Consider the following 21,849-nt stretch of genomic DNA (forward strand, 5'->3'; position numbering starts at 1 on the left):
TTTGGGGCAGGCAAGCTGAAAATGGGCACTAGAACTGCTGCTAAGTGAGTGCTCTTGCCACTGCAAGCAGACAGCCTGGCCAAGAGTCCTTGGGCTCCAGAAATGGAAGCAGCCAGACGAGTGGCGCCGTTGTAGTCCTCCAATGGCACCTGCATGGCTTCTGCCATCTGAAGTGCTGACTCCCAGGCATTGATCAGGTTCCAGGTAACTTAATTTCTGCAATGCTTGCTCTGTTTGCAGATTGGCTTAATAGCCACAGCTATAGCTGTTCCCCTCATCTGAGCTGGGGGGGGGGGGGGGGGGGGGGAGGGAGTGCTACAGAGGTTTGGGTTGTTTTTTTTTTAAACCTTTCTAAAATCTGGGATCCTAAGACAATCCTAGATACGGAGAAGCGGAGGAGCTAAGATTAAAGCAGCCGATTGGTCTGTCCTGTCCAGCCCGATTTAAGAAGAATGTAACTGAATCCTTTCTAAAAGGAACAGCGCACTAATGTTTGAGGCAGAGGATAGTGTGGACACGGGGTCCTTCCGTGACTGGTGTCTACATTCTGAAGAGAAAAACTCAACTGGCCTGTGCCACTGACGATACCCAAAGGATGGCTGGAGGTAAAAAAAAAAAAAAAAAGCACAAAGTAAGGTTAGATTCTTCTCGTGCATGCATACCTGCTCTGGGTTTTCTTCACAGCTCTGCAGATGGCTCATGATGCCATTTCTGGGAGTGAGGCAGGTCTTTGTGCTCTTGCTGTCTTGCGCTGTCTTCTGCAAATCTCTCTGCTCGTTGCGAGGCTCTGGCCTGCCCTCAGAAGAGATCTCCTTCCCATCCACCCTGAGGAAGAGATTCAGAGCAGTTAGCAAGCAGCCACCAGCCTGCCTTCCCCTCTAGCACAGATAGAAGGGGCTGCAAGTGAGTATCTGTAAAACAAAACAAAAAAAAGCGCCAGGAAAGTTGTGTCAGATGCCACTAAAACAGAACAAATGTTGGGAGGCTGAGACGACCCAGGAGGTTGGCACTTGGATTCGGAGCACCCTCGTAATGTTTATTACTAATCGAAAATGTTTCAAGGCGCTTGCAGCTGCCATGTTAACATTTATCCATAACCCTTCTCTAAAGTGATGAAACTTTGGTGAACTGAAGTTTTCCAGCAGCATGGCAGGCAAGGGCCTCGGTTGCCCGCAGTGACTTGTGGGTGGATTCGGCTGCAAATGTGTACAAGCCAAACTGTTTTATTGGAATAAAGTTGCCTCCAGTCTCTCACATCTGAATCATTTTCCTCCCCTTTCTAATTAAATTCTCACTTTTCCTCCCCTCCCAATTCCTTTCCTCTCTTCTTGCAGGATAGATTTACCCCCTACCCCCTTTTCAAAAGTCCTTTTTTTCTCAGACTCCTCTACTTCCTCCTCCCTTGAGATGCTGCTGGGGTGGGGGGAAGGGTTTTCTTGAAAGCCCCATGGTGACAGCAAGGAGCAGTTACAGCTGGCACGGCACTTCCCGCTACCCCAGCAGCAGGGCCAGAATGGAGTGGGAGGCAGCATCCCGAGGATATAAAGCTGCAGGCCGGGAGACGTAGCTGGGCCTGCACCAGCATGAGGAAGCAGGTGATGGCCCCCAGGCAGATCCTGCAGGAGAATGGGGGCCCAGATTATAGATAACTTGGCAGAGCAGAGAACTGTCATTAGTTCCTAAAACTCAGATCAGACCAGATGGACTAAATATTTTTCCATATAGTCAAAATGAGAAGAGCCCCTTTAGTACATCTGGCCCTTTGTGCAATATGAGAAAATCTAATGTGCAGTGAGACGCTGTTTTCACAGGGATAACAGGCAGTGAGTTATCAGAGCCTTGATGCAATCCAGTACCCTCCTCCTCCTCTCGACTATGAAATAACTTAATTAAGCACTGAATTACGCATTCATTTCATGGTTATGTTTTCTAGTTAAGAAACAAATATTCTGATGGTGGGGAGGAAGTGACGTCACGGAGGCAGATGGCAGTCTGGACGAGGAGCTCCGGCCCCGATCACCCTGAAAATAGCTCTCTGCAGAGCAAAACGCAGAATAAAAGCACCTTAAATGCTGCCACCGATACCCCTAAGCCTGAAGATGTCGGTGAGAAAAAAAAAAAAAGCCAGACTTGAATCAATTTTCATATGAGATTTCGGCTATGAAAGGACTCTGGGAACAGGAGGAGGGGGAAGACAGAAAATGGCGGCGTTTCAGACACTCAGGCAGTGGGAGACGCAGCACCACGCTCAAGCAAACTTAGAGCGGAGGACTCCCTCTCCAGGGAGGACTTTTAGAAACGGTTCGGTGATCTTCGTGCAGATATGGGCCAGCTAAAGCAGGAACTTAAAGATATAGTTTCAGAATTGAGAGCTGAATACACCGAGCTGGGTAATGGCGTGGAAGCACTTGAACAACGACAGGAGGAGCAGGACACAATGACTGAGGGATTTCAGCAAGACCTACAACACTTAAATGATGAGAACAGCAAGTTGAGGGACTAGGTAGAGGACCTGGCGAATCGATCTAGAAGGGGGAACTTGCGCTTCAGACGGGTTCCAGAAGAACCAGCGTACGCAGACTGCCAAAAGGTAGTGCTGGATATATGCAGCCAGATATTGTACCCTGATGCAACATTGGAGGAACCCGGTACAGTAAAATTGGTGAGGGCTCACAGAGCATTAGCCATATCGTGCAATGGACAACCCCATTATATCGTGGTATGCTTTCCGTGAGTATGCAGTGAAGGAACGTATCATGACTCGGGCGCGGCAACTTCGAGATATCCAATGGCATGGTCACAGAACTGAACTGTTTCAAGATCTATCCCCGGTGACGATAAAGAAAAGAAGGGATTTCCATGAGGTGCTGCAGGCGCTGAGATCCGGGAACCATAAATATAAGTGGCTGTTTCCATTTGGATTACATTTCACGATTAATGGTATCTCAAAGAGTGCGAACGGTGGAAGAAGAGAGGATAATTATGAGAGTAGCAGGCCTACAGGTGGGCCTTAACACAAAAATGCGATCTTCCAGTGTTTCATCAAAACAAAGATCCCAGCACTCATTGGCAGAGGGTCACCCAAGGAGGAAAGAGACTACACAGGCAAGCAGATGAAGCAATACACAATGGGACAGTGAGAGCTGAAGCCTTAATGGAAGGCTGAGCTGAGCCCTCGAGTTTACAGAAAAATGTGCTGGCTTTGAGGCTGGTAAACCCAAGTTTTAATGGCTGTAAATCTCTTTCAGTGTGAAAATATCGTTCACTGTAATGCTCATATGATCTAAATTACCCCGCTCGCAGAGGGGGTCAGTTTGTTATCATGCTAATGGGTGGGGGCTGGAACTCTTCGTGGGCCGAGGGAGTACCGGTGTCCTCATTCCTCTAGGAAGAGGAGAGTATATCAGAAGGAGGGTGGGAGGGCAGGGGGGTATCAGGAGAGGGCTAAATAAGCAGGAAATTAAAGGTACTATATATCCATACATCTCTATGACCAGCCATCTTATAGGTAACGGGTCACAAACCCTTAATGTAATCTCGATGGTTAGCAAAATTTATTTATTTATTTAAATTCTTTTAATATACCGATGCTCAAGACCAGGTCTTATCGTACCGGTTTACAGTAAACTAGGGGGAACCAGTTAACAGAGCAAACAAAAAATAAAAAAAAAAAAATGGTGGAACATGCTTGTACTAGGGAAAAAAGGGTTGCAAATGATAAGATGGGCTCCTTAAATATCTTGTCATGGAATGTTAAAGGTTTAAACACGCATGTTAAGCGTAAGAAACTGTTACAAGATGCGGTTAGAGTGAAGGCAGATATTCTCGTGTGTCAAGAAACCCACTTAAGAAAACAACATGAGCGGCTGATGACATCTCACCAGTTCCCAGGGCAATATTTTGTATCTGCCTCCAAATCATCCAAATATATGGGAGTGGGGGACACTTTTTTCACGAAATGTGGTAGTGGAGATGTGCTCTGTCATACGGGATGAGGAAGGAAAATACTTACTGGTGAAATTTAAATTGGGAAAGGACACGTACATGTTAGTCAACATCTATGCACCTAATACAAATCAGGGGACCTTTTTTGAGAAATTGTCAATCCTGAAACAGTGGGCGGAAGGTTTCCTTATACTGGCAGGAGATTTTAATATCACAAACTACCCATATCTGGATAACAGTGGGAGTGCGGGAGGGCCTACTAAGCTAAGCAGGAGGGCTTTGAAGGCTCTCTTGGTTGATTGTGACCTTATTGATGTCTGGAGGCTGTTCCACCCCACGGAGAGAAATTATACTTTTTTCTCAAAAGCGCATAATGTATATTCTCGACTCAGCTTTTTCTTAGTGGATAAGTCTTTGGTCAACAAAGTGTCCTCCTCTGGGATAAATGAGATCACTTGTTCTGATCACGCAGTAGTTGGATATCTTTGGCCAGCTTAGGGAGTCCCCCGGAGCAGAGGACCTGGAGATTGAATGAAAGCATTCTGGATGATGACACCTATTGCTCTAGACTGGTCCGGGAAATGGAAGACTACTTGAAGGATAATGATAATGGGGAAGTATCAAAGGGTGTACTTTGGAATTGTTTTAAAGCAGTCGCCAGAGGCAAACTAATGGCGAGGGCCTCGTACTTGAAAAAAGTTAAGAAAGAACGTAGGTCACAAATCCTGATGAGTATAGCAAGGTTAGAGATAAGACATAAAAGACAAGTTGATACCTGGGTGGGAATCAAATTGGATAAACTTAGGGATGAGTTAAAGAAGCTAGATATGGAAAATATTGTGTTCAGATTAGAGGGAGTAAAACAAGAGTTCTTTGAGGGAGGAAATAAGGCTAGTAAACTTCTTGCTAGAAAATTAAAGAAAAGGTGCACTCAAAATCAGACACTTAAAATTAAGGGTAGGCATGGGGAAATCTTATCTGACAGCGAGGTAATTCGGGCCCGCTTCTCTCAATTTTACAAGGAGTTATATGCCACTAGACAAGATATCAGTAAAGCCGATATAGAACATTATCTGAAAGATTTAAATATTCCCCAATTACAACAGAATCAACAAGACGCTCCTAACAGGGAGATATCAGAGATAGAAGTTCTCCAGGTCATTAAGGAGCTGAAAGTGGGCAAGGCACAGCCTCTCTCTCAGGCCTTTAATAATTTGTTAGCCTCCGGCAATATTGCTGCTGAAGCTAAAGCCAGAAGAATGCTGGGCTGCATAGAAAGAGGAATATCAAGTAAGAAAAGGGAAGTGATTATCCCCTTGTACAGGTCCTTGGTGAGGCCTCACCTGGAGTACTGTGTTCAGTTCTGGAGACTGTATCTCCAAAGAGACAGACAAGATGGAGGCGGTCCAGAGAAGGGCGACCAGAAAGGTGGAGGGTCTTCATCAAATGACTTATGAGGAGAGATTGAAGAATCTAAATATGTATACCCTGGAGGAAAGGAGAAGCAGAGGTGATATGATACAGACTTTCAGATACTTGAAAGGTTTTAATTATCCAAAGACGACAAACCTTTTCCGTCGGAAACAAAATCAGCAGAACAAGGGTTACGAGTTGAAGCTCCAGGGAGGAAGACTCAGATCCAATGTCAGGAAGTATTTCTTCACAGAGAGGGTGGTGGATGCCTGGAATGTCCTTCCGGAGGAAGTGGTGAAGACCAGAACTGTGAAGGACTTCAAAGGGGTGTGGGATAAAAACTGTGGATCCAAAAAGTCTAGAGGACGTGAATGAAGAGTGGGTGGCTTGCGGGAAAGACGGCTACTGCCTGGAGATAATATCCTTATTCAATAAACACACACGGTTAATGCGACTCCAACAATGCTCTAAGCTTCAACGACAAGAGGAAATGTGGAAAAAGATTTGCATTCACAAAAAGCAGGGAGTAGCTTGCTTGTTACGGCGGTTACTACCCCAAACCAAATAAGCCTGATACTTCACTTTCAATACATATCCAGCATAGCTCTCTGCTTCAACGGCAGGGGAGAAAAACCGATACTTCACGCATATCCAGCATAGCTCTCTGCTTCAACGGCAGGTGAGAAAGACAGATAATTCACGCATATCCAGCATAGCTCTCTGCTTCAACGGCAGGAGGAATGAAGAATAGTGGATCTATATACAGACAACAACCAACAAGGACTGAATTACATGGTCTGGGTACACAATAAGCATGGGTGTAGCTTGCTTATTGTGGCGGTTACTACCCCTAACTAATTAAGCTAGATATTCACTTTGATGCAGTTCTAACACTGCTCTCTACATTAATGGTGGGGGTGGAAGGGAAATAGAACCAAAAGGTTACTAAGAGCCAAGACTAACAGAAGTATAAGGAAAAAATAAAAAATAAAAAGCTTACTGGGCAGACTGGATGGGCCGTTTGGTCTTCTTCTGCTGTTTTATATATATATATATATATATATATATTTTTTTTTTTTTTTTTTTTTTTTTCCCCTATGTATCACAGTCTTACCAAAGCCGGGACGAGATGAGACTATGTAATTCATACAGACCAATTTCCCTTATTAATCTGGATCTCAAGTTATTAGCAAAAATTTTTGCTAACAGAATAAAGGGGGCAGTCAGTGCTTTAATACACCCTGACCAAACAGGGTTCATGCCGGGTCGTTTAGCAGTGGATAATGTCAGACGGGTGATTAATCTCATATGAAAGAAGCAGAACACCAAAACCTCATCAGCTTTACTTACTGTGGATGCGGAGAAAGCCTTCGATATGGTCCACTGGGACTATTTATTCCTGTTATTGGAAAAACTGGGGCGAAACTTCTCCACATGGATTAGTAAGCTTTACAGTAATCCTAGTGTAATATCCCTACCTCATAAGGGCTATTCATCATTGCTTTAAGCACAATGACTGGCATTGATTTTCTCCAATTAAACCCCTGCTTCTTTTCTACGATCCAAGTTATATTACTCCCCTGTTTTATTGTAACTGCATTCCTTAGCCTCCTCTTGTTTAATGTTTTATTACTACTATTATTATCATTATTCTATTATTGCTAAGATCAATGTTATTTGTTGCCTCTTGTTCCTTATCCACTTGTTAATTGTAAACCGACATGATGCAATATTTATTGTGAATGCCGGTATAGAAAAACTTAAAATAAATAAATAAATAAATAAATAAATAAATAGTGCTCGCATAAGAGTCAATGGTGGATATTCAGAGGCTTTCCAAATCGGACATGGAATGAGGTAGGGCTGCCAACTTTCGCCTTTACTTTTTGCCCTATACCTTGAACCCCTGGCTATTAAAATCCGGGATAACGTGGGGATTCAGGGTATAACTTTGGATGATCAAGAGTATAAACTATCTATGTTCGTGGATGATGTGCTATTCACAGAGGCCGACCCGCTCTCCTCCCTTCCGCATTTAATGGAAGAAATAGCACACACAGTTCAGCCGCGTGTCGGGTTACCAGTTAAATGCAGGAAAATCAGAATTTTTAAATACTTCTGTGTCTGAAGAAGAGGTGCGAGAAGTGAAGGAGAAATTCCCATTTAAAATCCAAAGATCTGAAGTAAAGTACTTGGGAATGAAAATAGGCCCAGATTTAAATAAGCTATTTGGTATGAATTACAATGATCTGTGGCATAAAGTCACAGAAGACCTGATGAGATGGGAGAGATCAGACTTGTCCTGGTTAGGCAGAATAGCAGCCATAAAGATGAATGTTTTGCCGAAGCTAAATTAACTTTTTCAGACCTTGCCCATTGAAGTCCCGGACGTCTGTGTAGACATGTGGCAAAGGAAACTTCTCCTTTATTTGGAAGAGACGCCCATCTAGGGTGAGCCGCCAAGTGTTATTTTTACCTAAAGACAGAGGGGCACTGGGAGTTCCATGCTTACGCTGGTATTATGTAGCAGCGCAACTTAAATTTATTCTAGACTGGCATAGCAGAAGTCCAACCAAGCGCTGGATAGGGTTGGAAAGGGCTTTATTGAACTTTGTACATATGGATAACCTGGTCTGGCTCCCACACAGGTTAAGAATTATGCCAGGTTTAGTTCCACCCACAGTAGCTTTAACGCTAAAGCTTTGGGACAAGTGGAAACTGGAATTGGTAGGAGACGAATCCTATTTTCATCGATCCCCTATATCTTGAATAAGGCCTTTCCTCCAGGGTGCTCTAACATCGAAGCAAGAAAGTGGGAAGAGAAGGGGTGCTGTAGAATGGAGCATTTTATTTGGGGGTGGGGTTGAGATCGTTCCAGGACATGAAGGAGATTTATAATCTGAGCCCTTCTGACCATTACTTCTATCTGCAGGTAGCGTATTTTCTGTCACAAAAAGAGGTAGCGGTGAACCTGCGGCTTGGTAAAACATTGTTTGAAGGATATTGGCGAAGGCACCCTGGTTAAGAAAAGTCTGTCAAGAATATACAGACTTTTGAATAAGGATCTTACACCAAAGCCCTTGCATATTACACATTGGGAACAAGATCTGGGATCTGTATTGAATGATGACCAATGGGACCTGTGCTTTCTGGGGGTTAGAAAGTGCTCTATTTCAGCAGCAATCGTAGAAAATGGTTACAAAATATTATATAGGTGGTATCTTACACCAGTCGGACTGAATCGTATGATTGCGAAGGCAGTGGTGGTGGGAAAAGTATTAGAGTCGCTGCTGAAGGAAAGAATAGTGAACTATCTACAAGCTGCAGAATTGCTGGACCAGAGGCAGCATGGTTTCACCAAGGGAAGGTCCTGTCAGACAAATCTGATAGACTTTTTTGATTGGGTGACTAAAGAATTGGATCAAGGAAGAATGTTTGATGTCATCTACTTGGATTTTAGCAAAGCTTTTGATACGGTCCCACGCAGGAGGCTTGTGAATAAAACAAAAAGCTTGGGAGTGAGTGCCAAGGTGGTGGCATGGATAACAAACTGGTTGAAGGACAGAATACAATGTGTGATGGTAAATGGAACTTACTAGAATGAGATAGCAGTGATGCGCGGAGTGCCGCAAGGGTCGGTGTTGGGACCGGTCCTGTTCAATATCTTCGTGAACAACATCGCAGATGGGATAGAAGGTAAGGTTTGTCTATTTGCAGATGATACTAATATCTACAACAGAGTGAACACGCCAGAAGGAGTGGAGAGAATGAGACGGGATTTAAGGAAGCTGGAAGGCTGGAAGGCTGGTCGAAGATATGGCAGCTGAGATTCAATGCCAAGAAGTGCAGAGTCATGCATTTGGGGTGTGGACATCCAAAATGGAGAGATTACTTACCTGATAATCTCGTTTTCCTTAGTGTAGGCAGATGGACTCAGAACGAATGGGTATAGTGTGCTCGTGCTAGCAGTTGGAGACGGATCTGACGTCAGCACGTAGTACATATACCCCTGCAGGAAGTGCAGAAGCTCAGTAATCTTCCTTGCAAAAGCATTATGGATATATTATGTGTGACTGACTGATTGATTAACTGAACATGATTAACCTGACCGATTGACAGTAGCTGGAGACCTCCAGTGTTCTCAACCGGAAGGTGTCGACACCCGGCAGGGTGGATGCCCTATGTAAGGAAACATGGCTTACCTTGAAACGATGAATCCCCATATATATCGGCAGCCAGGCGGGATGCTGAGTCCATCTGCCTACACTAAGGAAAACGAGATTATCAGGTAAGTAATCTTTCCATTTCCTAGCGTGTAGCAGATGGACTCAGAACGAATGGGATGTACAAAAGCTACTCCCGGACTGGGTGGGAGGCTGCCCGAGGTCCGCTTAGGATTGCCCTTGCAAATGCTGTGTCCTCCCTGGCCTGGACGTCCAGACGGTAGAATCTGGAGAAGGTATGGATAGAGGACCACGTTGCCGCTCTACATATCTCTGCAGGCGACAGCATCCTAGTTTCTGCCCAGGAGGCCGCTTGTGCTCTGGTAGAGTGAGCCTTGACTCGTAGAGGTGGTGGTTTTCCCGCTTCTATATAGGCCGCCTTGATAACTTCTTTGATCCAGCGAGCAATAGTCGCCCGTGAGGCCGTTTCTCCTTGCCTCTTCCCACTGTGAAGGATGAACAGGTGGTCCGTCTTTCGTACTGTTTCCGACATTTCCAGGTATCTGGACAGCAGCCTGCCGATGTCGAGATGACGCAGTATTCGACCTGCTTCCGATTTCTTCAACCCTTCCATGGTTGGCAAGGATATGGTTTGGTTGAGGTGGAAGTGTGAGACTACTCTGGGTAAGAAGGAAGGATCTGTGTGAAGATGGATAGCCCCTGGGGTGATTCTGAGAAACGGATCGCGGCAGGACAGCGCTTGTAGCTCTGAGATGCAGCGTGCTGAGCATACGGCCAGCAAGAACACCATCTTCAAGGTTAACAAACGGAGGGACAGGCCTCTGAGGGGTCTGAAGGTGGGTCCCGCTAGGAATTCCAAAACTAGGTTGAGGTTCCACAGGGGCACTGGCCATTTTAGTGGCGGGCGAATGTGTTTGACTCCTTTCAGGAAACGTGAAACGTCTGGGTGTGTGGCACTGGCAATGCTGTTGCCGTCACACCTGGGGCCGTAGCAGAATAGCGCTGCCACCTGAACTTTGATTGAATTGAGGAACAGACCCTTCTGAAGCCCATCTTGCAGGAAATCCAAAATGATGGGGATTTTAGCGGCATGTGGATTTGTGCTGCGAGTTTCGCACCAGGCTTCAAATACTCTCCAGATCCTTATATAAGTTAGTGATGTGGAGAACTTGCGTGCTCGGAGGAGTGTATCTATTACCGACCCCGAGTATCCCCTTTTCCTCAGTCGAGCCCTCTCAATGGCCAGACCGTAAGAGAATTGAGCTGGATTCTCGTGGAGGATGGGACCTTGTCGCAGCAGGTCCCTGTGAGGGGGCAGGGGTAGAGGGTCCCCTGCCAGTAGTCTTCTCATGTCTGCGTACCAGGGTCTTCTTGGCCAGTCCGGGGCCACTAGAAGAACTAGGCCTTTGTGCCGCTGAATCTCATGTATAATGGCACCCAGCAGGGGCCATGGGGGAAAGGCATATAGCAGGATCCCCGGAGGCCATGGCTGCACCAGGGCGTCGATCCCGTGGGATAGAGGATCTCGCCTGCGACTGAAGTATCTGGGTACTTGAGCGTTGGACCTGTCCGCTAGTAGGTCCATGCCCGGAGTCCCCCACTGATCCACAATCATCTGGAAGGCCGTGGATGACAGCTGCCATTCCCCCGGGTTTAGGCTTTCTCTGCTGAGGAAGTCTGCCGTGGTGTTGTCCTTCCCGGCGATGTGGACGGCGGAGATGTCCTGGAGATTTGCTTCTGCCCAAGCCATCAGGGGGGCTATTTCTAAGGATACCTGTCGGCTTCTGGTTCCGCCCTGTCGGTTGATGTATGCCACCGTGGTGGCATTGTCCGACATCACTCTGACTGCTCTGTTTCGAAGTCTGTGGGCAAATCGCAGGCAGGCTAACCTGACTGCCCGTGCTTCCAGTCGGTTGATGTTCCACCCCGACTCTTCTCTGTTCCACCGCCCTTGGGCGGTTAGCTCTTCGCAGTGTGCTCCCCAGCCGCTCAGGCTGGCATCTGTAGTGAGCAGGGTCCAGGTTGGGGAGGACATTTTTGACCCCCGGCTCGTGTGGCCGGGCTGCAGCCACCACCGTAACTGATTCCGTACTCTGGCCGGTAGAGGTAGATGCACGGTTTAGTTCTGTAATCGTGGGCTCCACCGAGATAGGAGGGCGCGTTGTAATGGTCTCATATGAGCCCGTGCCCATGGTACCACTTCCAGAGTGGACGCCATTAGGCTGAGGACCTATAGGTAATCCCAAGCTGTGGGCCGGGTGGTGCTCAGCAGAGTCTGTAAACTATTCCGGAGTTTTGATCTCCTCTTGGGGGTCAGGCTGACTTTGTCTCCCCGGGTGTCGAATCGGACTCCTAGGTATTCCAGCGACTGCGAAGGCTGTAGGGAACTCTTGTTTGTGTTGACTACCCATCCTAGGCTTTCCAGAAGAGATATAACTGTTGGTTGCCCGGTGGCTCTCCTCCGGTGACTTTGCCCTGATCAGCCAATCGTCTAGGTAAGGATGGACGAGAATTCCTTCCTGAGTGACGCCGCCACCACTACTATTACCTTGGTAAAGGTCCGCGGCGCGGTGGCTAACCCAAAGGGTAAAGCCTGGAACTGAAAGTGTTGTTTCAGGACTTTGAAGCGTAAGTAGCACTGGTGATCCCGATGGATTGGGATATGCAAGTAGGCCTCTGACAGATCCAGGGATGTGAGATACTCCCCTGGCTGTATTGCACTTCGGACTGACCACAGAGTTTCCATGCGAAATCCTGGGACCCTTAAGTGCCGGTTGACTGACTTGAGGTCCAGGACAGGTCTGAAGGTGCCCCCCTTCTTGGGTACGATGAAATAAATGGAGTAATGCCCAGAATTTATCTCCCATGCAGGCACTGGGATTATGGCTTTTAGGGACAGGACACTCCACAAGGTAGCTTCCAGTGCCGCCCTCTTGAGAGGTGGACAAGGAGATTCCACAAACTTGTCCGGAGGGGGATGAAGGAAGTCCAGGTAATACCCTTCTCGGATGATGGCGAGGACCCACTGGTCCGAAGTAATCTCGACCCATCTGCGGTAGAATAGGGTTAGCTTGCCCCCTATGGCTTCTTCCCCCAGATGGGTCGGCTGATTCTCATTGTGGGGTGCGGCCGGGACCCGAACCCGAGCCGGTTCCCCTCTTGTTGTGCCTGGTCCGAAAGGACTGGTTCCTGGTCTGAGAACGAGGTGCTTGGTAGCTAGTCCTGTAGGGGTTGAAGCGTTGAGAGCTTCTACCTCTGGATGGCCTAGGAAAAGGGCGCTGGTTCCTCCTTGACTTGTCTTCTGGTAGTCGGGGTAATGGAGAGGCACCCCATTTGTTAGCCAGTTTCTCGAGGTTGCTGCCGAACAGGAGGGATCCCTTAAAGGGCATTCTTGTAAGGCACGTCTTGGAGGAGGAGTCGGCAGACCAATTTCGTAGCCAGAGCTGTCTCCTGGCTGCCACTGAGGATGACACTCCCTCGGCTGCCGTACGAACTAAGTCGGAGGCAGCGTCAGTGAGGAACGAGAGAGCCGATTCCATTTCTTCTCCCGGGGTGGTGTTCCTGGCTTGTGATAAACAGGAACGCGTCACCACGGTGCAGCAGGTCGCGATTTGTAGGGACATGGCTGCCACCTCGAAGGCTCGTTTCAGAATGGCGTCCATGCGCCGGTCATGCGCATCCTTGAGGGCCGCCCCTCCTTCACTGGAATAGTGGTGCGCTTCACAATTGCGCAAACTATGGCGTCTAACTTGGGGCACGCCAGCAGCTCCTTGGTTGCCGGGTCCAGGGGGTACATGCTAGACAAGGCCCGACCCCCTTTGAATGAGGCCTCCGGCGCATTCCACTCCAGATCGATTAGCTGCTGTGCTGCTTGAAGGAGGGGAAAATGGTGAGCCATTTGGCGAAGGCCCTCTAGCAGGGGGTTCATTCTAGGTTCCCCTGGGGTGCCTTGGCCCGGGATAGCCAGCTCCGATAGGCATTGAGAGACCAGGTCTGGGAGATCCTCAAGAAAGAAGCGTCTCATGGTTCGATACGGTTCTATCCCCGAGGGAAGTTCTCCCTGCTCGGGGAGCTCGCCTTCTTCCTCAGAGCAATCTGAATCCCCATAAGTGGGGCTTCCGGGTGGCGGGTGGCCGTGCCTAGGTCTAGAGGGTCCAGGGGCAGGGTCATCCAGTACATATGGGTCCGTTCGGGGATCAGACTGCATTTTGACAAAGGCGTGAATCCCCTTGAATAATTCCACCCAGGAGAGCGAAGCAGGTTCTAGCCTTAGGGGCACCAGGTCTCTAGGGTTCCCCGGCTGCTCACCTCGGCCTGCTAGGTCCGGGGTGTTCCCTGAGGAACTGGCAATTAATCTGAGCTGGGACCGGCCCTGGCCTGGAACTCCCAGGGCCTCCTCACATTGGGCACATAGGGAGTCTGCTTCCTCGCTCTGTGTGGCTCTGAGGTGGCATGCTGAGCAGAGGCCTAGAGCTCTTACGCCTGATTCTGGAGGTGCCGGCTCTGTGGACGCATGGGCTCTCATACGCTCCATTGCGTCTTATCTCTATGTGCCGGTGCGCTCCCAGCCGCCTTGCAATATGCGTGAAAGATGTGCGCCGATTAATGTGCGCCCATCAACGTGCGCCTAAACAATATAATATGCGCCCAATTACTTTCGGGCGCCTAACATACGTGCCCGTTGCCTGTGCCCTTAGTCTGTACACTAGATCGAGGCGGTGAACCAGGGCAGATGGCGACGGCGAGCAGGCAGGCAAAATGGCGGGCTTCCACGTAGGCAGACACCGCTAATCCTCGCTCTTCGGAGACCAGCAAAAGTAAAGATGTACGCCTTACCTGATTTTCGGCACTTCCCAGCTGCGACCCGGGCGGTCTCTGGCTGCGGGGGGAGAGGGTGATTACCGTCACCACCGCGCTCGAGGAAGTGCACCAGCTGCCTCTAAACCGCGCCCGAACTCGTCTCGCTCGGGGGCCAAGTCCTCACCGCGAAAGGATCGGGACCGAGGCTGCCTCTATGCCGCGCCCGAGCCCTTCTCACTCGGGGGCTAGGTCCCTGCCGCGATTCGGCCACCGGACCGAGGCTCTTACCTCCGAGGGACCACGGAAATCACCTCGGGGAAACTCAACTGGGGGAGGGACCTGAGGGTATCACCGCAGGAGTGCGGGGCTCGTCTTCAGGTAGGATTCTTCTATGAATTTAATAGTTAGAATTTGGAAGAACGCTCAGAGAGCGTGAGGTAGCTCCAAACTGCTTTGGAGATGGAAATTACTGAGCTTCTGCACTTCCTGCAGGGGTATACGTACTACGTGCTGATGTCAGATCCGTCTCCAACTGCTAGCACGAGCACACGATACCCATTCGTTCTGAGTCCATCTGCTACACGCTAGGAAATATAGTATTGATGATCGTGAACTTCTGGCTGTTAAATTAGCCTTAGAGGAATGACACCACCTTCTCAAAGGGGTTCAGCACCAAGCCACCATATACATGGACCATAAGAATCTAGAATACCTGCACCAAATACAGCAGCTTAACCCCCGACAGGTCCATGGGTCCCTCTTCTTCGCTCCCTTTGACTTCGAATTACAGTAATGCCCGGCTTGCAAGAACCAACAAGCTAACATGCTGTCCCATTCCTTTCAAACTGAAGATCAGCCAGAAGCTCTCAGACATATCATTGATGTAGCCAAGATTCTCCTGGCCACGATACTTGTTCCTTCGGGGAAGACCATGGTATCCTCTAGGTTGCGTAACAGTGTTAAAATGGGCCCATGACTCCTGGGTCACAAGACATCTTGGCATGGCACAAACCCTTGAATTCTCCAGTGCCATTACTGGTGGCCGCAAGTTAAGCATGATGTTCAGAACTATGCAAACTCATGCCCCACCTGCACCCAGCAAAAACCTTTGCATGGATGACCCTGGAAGTTGTTTTAGCCATTGCCAGGCCCCAAGGAACCCTGGACTTACTTGCCCACAGATTTTGTCTATCTTCCTCTCTCTCATGGCACCACTGTAATATGGTTATAATTGACCATTTCTCCAAGATAGCACACTTTATCCCTTTACCTGGCCTTCCTTCTTCACCCAGATTTGCATGGCTTTTCACACACCACCACACACTCTCTCAGACAGGGGTGTCCAGTTTACTGCTCGCTATTGGCAAGGCCTCTGTAAGAAGTTTGGGATCATTAAGGATTACATCACTGCATACCATCCCAAGGCAATGGCCAAGCAGAATGCACTACCAGGACACTCAAAACCTCTTTGCTCTTTTGTGGATGAACACCAGGACTGCTGGCCTTCCCTGCTCCCATGGGCCAAGTTTTCTCATAATAATCATGTAAATACCACCACTGGTTTTTCCACCTTCCAAATTGTTTATGGGAAACAGCCTCAGATTCCCATACAACTTCCGCTAACAGTATTCTCCCCTGCAACTCTAATCTCTGCTGAAGAACTTCGCCGTCTATGGGAACTCATCAACCGGCTGATTGACAAGGCAGCCTTGAGAGCTAAGAAAGTCGCCAATACCAGGAGACCAGCTCCCCAATTCAAAGTGGGAGACAAACTGGCTGAACACTAAACACCTATGCCTCCACATCCCCTCTTTATGATTGGTAACTCGCTTCATAGGACCTTTTCCAGTGGTACGTCAACTGTGTCCTGTCACTTACCAGCTAAAACTTCCATCCACTCTCAAGATTAACATGTTTCATGTCTCCCCACTCAAGCCTCTAGTACTATCTTGGCCTACGAGAGCACCACCAGAACCCATGGAAATCGCCTCCTAGGAAGATGCAGTATATGAATTCCTAGATTCTCGCAAAAAAGGCAAAAAGGTAGAATACTTGATCTCTTGGAAAAACTAAGGTCCCAAAGAGAACTTGTGGAAGCCATCATCCAATATACTAGACCCCCAACCTGTTGAAAGAATTCCACCAGTGGTACCCCTCAAAACCCAAAGCTTCAGGGGGGTGGCTTAAGAATGAGTACCTCCCACGAGCTGAGCTATTAAGCCCTGACGCCGGACTTCATGGCTCTCCATTCTGCAGCAGGGCACCACCACAGCTGCTTCCTCCTTGTGGGTCTCCGGTGAGTGCAGCCCAACAACCCGACATTGAAAAGGCCCGCGGTGCGAAAATGCCAAGGCGCCCAATGATGACATTGCTGACTTAGGCCCTATATAAGGGCCTCCCAGTCAGCCTCTCCTCGCCTCAGCAACAGGTCCAGTTACTTCCGTAATATGTTTTGTCAGCGTGTTCCTGCCTCATTAATCCAGCCTTCCTGTCCTGCTCCTAGGACTAATATCTGGTTTTGACCTTTACTTGGACTTCCGTTTTTACCTGACTGCTGCCTGCCACAGACATCTTGCTTGGATTTCCAGTTTTGCTTGTCTGCTGCCCACCTTCAACCCTTAACCTGGCCCTGGACTCTTCTGTTTCGTCTTCACCCAAAGACCCTCGTCTAAGTCCTGCTGGCCCCAGCACCCGAAGGCTCAACCTGAGGGGAACGAGGAATGGTATAGGTGAAGCCTCCACTCTGTCTTTGTCTCAAAAGGGTCCACCTGATGGCAGTGGGAACCTGAAGAGCTCCTCCCCATAAGTAGAGCCAATCTCACTCCAGCCTAAGGGTCCACAGACAACTGTTTGAATGGGTCTGGTGCAAGGGTATTAGACACACTAGGTGAACCTTCAATCCTGCACCCTGCCCCAGGAACGGTCCTATGAGGCGATGGTATCAGTCGGAAGAATTCTGAGACAGCAAAAAAATGCCCCTCTCGAAATACCCCTGTGGCGTCTGCCTCATACTGCTTTGCTGCCCTCAGTTTTTGCAAACTTGCACACATCTAATGATCCTTAAAAAAAAAAAAAAAAAAAAAAAAAGGGCAGCATCCCATCCTGCTGATTGCACTCTTTGGTGGTGCTTGTGTAATGCTTAGTTGCTTTCTGTTTTGTGGCGTTTGGTTACCACATGGCTGCCATAATACCTGCCTCTAAAATAAAGAATGTAAAAAAAAAAAACAAACAGCAGCAATGCCGGCAAGCAATGCTGAGCCTTGATTCCCGTATCTGCCTACTTGGCCACTCGTCTCGGCAGCCCATGGGAGGAGAGGTGGCCAGGCGGGGACTCATGATGTGGGGGGAAAAAAAAAAAAAAAAAGCTAAGTCTGCCAAAGGTCCTGAATGTCAGTGAGGGGGCCTGCGAGGTCACTCATGTGCTCTCATATATGTTTAATCATATATCCAACCTGCAGCAGAGCCAGTTTTGAAGGCAGTGGCAGACTGGCAGCTCTTACACACAAACACTATGGAGTCTGACTGAAGCAGGACAGGGTGGCAGCTGGGAAGGGGAGCAGAACAGGAGATCTAGTAGGAAGGCTGCAGGCCTTACTCTTCAGTAGCAGCGCTGCCTGCAGTAACACTCCTGCTGGAACCTACTGAATATGAAGTGGCTCCTCCCTACTCCTGGAGAAAGAAACACTGGTCTTGGGGTGGGGTATGACAGTAAATGGTTTTGGGACAGTTTATATTGACTGGTAAGTGACTGCTGAGAGACAGAGCGAGAGACTGGTTTTGAGAAGGGAGCAGGTGACCATGATGAGAGAGACTTCTGGGGAGAGAGGTGACAGTGGCTGTGAGAGAAAGACTGGAGAGCGAGCAGTGAGCCTTTGGGTAGGACATGCTGGATGGTCACCCTGGGCACCACCAGCACCACTTATCCTGTCGTGACCCAAAGAGAATCCTGGTGCGGCCGCGACAGACACCATCCCGATGTGGCTTGAAGAGACAGGGAGGCCTTGAGAGTGTATGTATATGAGAGAGTGAGAGCCAGTGTGCATGTGTGTGTATGCGTGTGAGAGTTTGAGCCTATGTGCATATGTGTGCTAGAGAATGAGACTGTGTATGTGTACGAGAGAGTGAGAGCCTGTATGTGTGCATGGGTATGTGCACACATGGCGTCTATGTGCAGGTGTGTGTGGTATGGGTGTGCATGCGAACCTGCATGCATGAGTGCGCCTGTGTGCATGTGTGAGTGTGGTATGTGGGGTTTGATGTGCACAAAAGCGAGTGTGTAAATTTGTGTGGTCCCCTCCCCCCAGTCCTGGCACTGACCTTTAAAAAGGAAATACAGCAGTTTTTAAACTAGAGCAAAGAGGAAAGCCGACAGTCGTCCAGCAGCGCATGGTTCGGTGGGAGATTGCGAAGGATACTAATGAAGTAGGAGAGTTAGGGTATCCCAACAGAGAGGTTTTAATAAAAGCAAAAAGTGTTCCATGTGCCTATAAGTAAAGAATCACATGAGCTAAAAGATTCCAAATTATCCCTGTCAACTAAAAAGCAAGTTAATACAAAAAAAAATACTTTGAAATATCTGTATGCCAATGCCAGACGTCTAAGAAGATGGGAAAGTTAGAGTGTATAGCAGTGCATGATGAGAGACTTAATTGGATCTCAGAGACATGGTGGATGGAGGATAACCAATGGGATAGTGCCATACCAGGGTGCAAATTATCTCTCAATGATAGGGAGGAGCAACTTGGTCGGGGGATGGTGCTTTATGTCTGGGATGGCTTAGAGTCCAACAAGATAAGGATCCTGCACGAGACTAATTGCAATTCTTCTATGGATTACAAACTGGTTAAAATACAGGAAACACAGTAGAATTAAATGGTCTGTTTTCATAGTGGAATGCCTCAGAGATCTGTACTTGGAGTGGTGCTTTTAATATATTTATAAATGATCTGGAAAGAGGTACAAGTGAGGTGATCAAATTTGTAGATAACAGAATTATTCAGAGTAGTTAAATCACAAGCAGAATGTGATAAATTGCAGGAGGAGGATTTTGCGAGGCTGGAAGACTGGGTATCCATATGGCAGATTAAATTTAACGTGGAGAAGTACAAGGTGATGAATACAGAGAAAAATAACCTATGCTGTAACTACATGATGTTAGGTTCCATTTTAGGCGCTACCATCAGGAAAGAAATCTGGGTGATAGTTGATAGTACATCAAAATCATCTTCTCAGTGCACTGCGGCAGTCAAACAAGCAAACAATGTTAGGAATTATTAGGAAGAGAATGGTAAATAAAATGGAGAATGTCATAATGCCTCTGTATCACTCAATGGTTAGACTGCACCTTGAATACTGTGTGCAATTCTGGTCGCCACATCTCAAAAAAAGATATAGTTGAACTGGTGAAAGTACAGAGAAGGGTGATCAAAATGATGAAGGGCATGGAACGGCTCCCCTATGAGGAAAGGCTAAAGAGATTAGGGCTGTTCAGCTTGGAGAAGAGATGGCTGAGGGGGAATATGATAGAAGTCTTCAAAATCATGAAAAGACTTTAACACATACATGGGAAATGGTTATTTACCCTTTTGGGGGCACTCCATGAAGTTAGCAAGTAGCAAATTTAAAACAAATCTGAGATTTTTTTTTTTTCACTCAACATATACTTAAGCTCTGGAATTTCTTGCCAGAGGATGTGGTTAAGGCAGCTAGTGTAGCTGGGTTTAAAAATGGGTTGGATAAGTTCCTAGAAGAGAAGTCCATAAACAGCTATTAATCAATAGGGAATAGCCACTGATTGTTACCAGCATTAGCAGCATGGGATGTAATTAATGTTTGGGTACTTGCCAGGTACTTGTAACATGGATTGGCCACTGTTGAAACAGGATGCTGGGTTTGATGGACTCTTGGTTTTTAAGAACTTGTTCCATCTATCTCCAAAACACTTGTAGCTTTACACCTTGACCATTATATCAAAATCATTCTGTTTGGGTAGGTGCCCACTTGAGCACCAGAAATCAAACAGAGATGCTTGTGGGTTCCACCTTGAAGAGAATTCAAGATCTCTCTACTTCCCACTGGAGTCTGCCAATGTGAATCGCCAAGTAACATCCAGCAGGTTAAATCCTCCCAACACCACCACTTCCCCCTTCATTCCCACCTTTGGACAGATCTTTATCCAGTTCCTCCACCTGGTTTGGTGGTGTGTACACCACATCAGTGCAGATGGAAGTTCCATCACTCCTTTCCAATATGGACCATATCATGTCTTCCTTTCCACAAGCTCCCTGCAATTCAATCACTTTGATCATCTTTTTCATAGAGCACTACTCCTCCCACTTTTCTATCACACCTATCCTTCATAAACAAATTATAACCTGTATTCCATTCATGGGAGTCACTGAACCATGTCTGTGGCAGCAACACTGTCCAGATCTGCCAGCTCCATGAGGGCTTGCATATCAGGAAACGAATTGCTTAGACTATGGGCATTTGTGTTCATAGCCCTCCAGTTATTTTTTCCTAGCTTGTTTGTCCTCTGCACTGCCTCAACTTCTACAAAAGATTTTCCAACCCATTTTTTTTTGTTTTGTTTTTTAGTTTAGTTTATCCACAGCCTCTCTTACCTCATTTTTATATAAACCCTGTTTCCTACCTCTTCAACTGCTATGTAATTAAATTACATATTAATTCCTTTTATTTGGAAGACTATCTTTTGTGGTTCACTATACCTCTACCTTTTCTTCTGTATTTAGGATGATTTCAGATTGCCAACTTCCTTGTTATTAGATCTGCACCCATCTTTATATACATAAGTGGTATGTATGCCTTTTGGTTTCCTGCTATCTAAATTATGTCAGAAGCTTTTTGTCTGTGCTCTATTTATTCACATTTTATAAGTTATTTTTTTTATATTCCTTTTGGAATAGTACAATGTACATGGCATAACCATAATATCTCTTATTTGGGTATGTATTCATTATCCTATGCTTTTTGCCATGTGTTATGGTCCTTTATATATTTATATTTAATGTTATGTTTGTGTTTTTTCAGAATTCACTTCCAACCCTACATGAATTTCTACTCTTATGTAAACTGTCCCTCCCAATGCAGCCCATGCGAAACACGGTTCAGTGTCAGGGGACAGAGTCCATAATAAATTATTACGTACAAGCCCTGAAGGCACTTATTGCTTATTCATTCTAAGGTTGTTGGAGCATTTGTGAACACTATTGCAACACCCGTTTCCTTGCTATTCAGCCTAATGTGTTTGCTCATCTTTCCACATTTTTTGTGTGCGTTCTTTAAAAATACTATCTTGGAAGCCCAGGCCAGTTGTATTCCATGCTTTAAAAAAGGTAGAAGGAATGAAATAGGAAGGCCAAATGGCTGCCTACGTAGTTAAAAAGTGAGGTGAGAGGCTATTCTAGCCAAAAGCACATCTTTACAAAGATGGAAAAAGTGATCCAAATAAATAAAAATATGAAACAGCATAAGCTTTGGCACATTA

General features: G+C 47.1%; 1 protein-coding gene across 2 annotated transcripts in view; it reads right to left on the reverse strand.

Annotated features, from left to right (window-relative positions):
* Positions 1-21,849, reverse strand: part of NCKAP5L (NCK associated protein 5 like) — a 127,991-nt gene that overhangs the window by 27,283 nt on the left and 78,859 nt on the right. For both annotated transcript variants that reach the window (XM_029594618.1, XM_029594616.1), the window contains exon 8: positions 663-825. In XM_029594618.1, coding sequence (XP_029450478.1) covers positions 663-825 — 163 coding nt within the window. The remainder of the gene's footprint in view (positions 1-662; positions 826-21,849) is intronic.

The sequence above is a fragment of the Rhinatrema bivittatum genome, chromosome 3 (genome assembly GCF_901001135.1).
Source record: "Rhinatrema bivittatum chromosome 3, aRhiBiv1.1, whole genome shotgun sequence".
Classification (NCBI taxonomy): Eukaryota; Metazoa; Chordata; class Amphibia; order Gymnophiona; family Rhinatrematidae; genus Rhinatrema; species Rhinatrema bivittatum.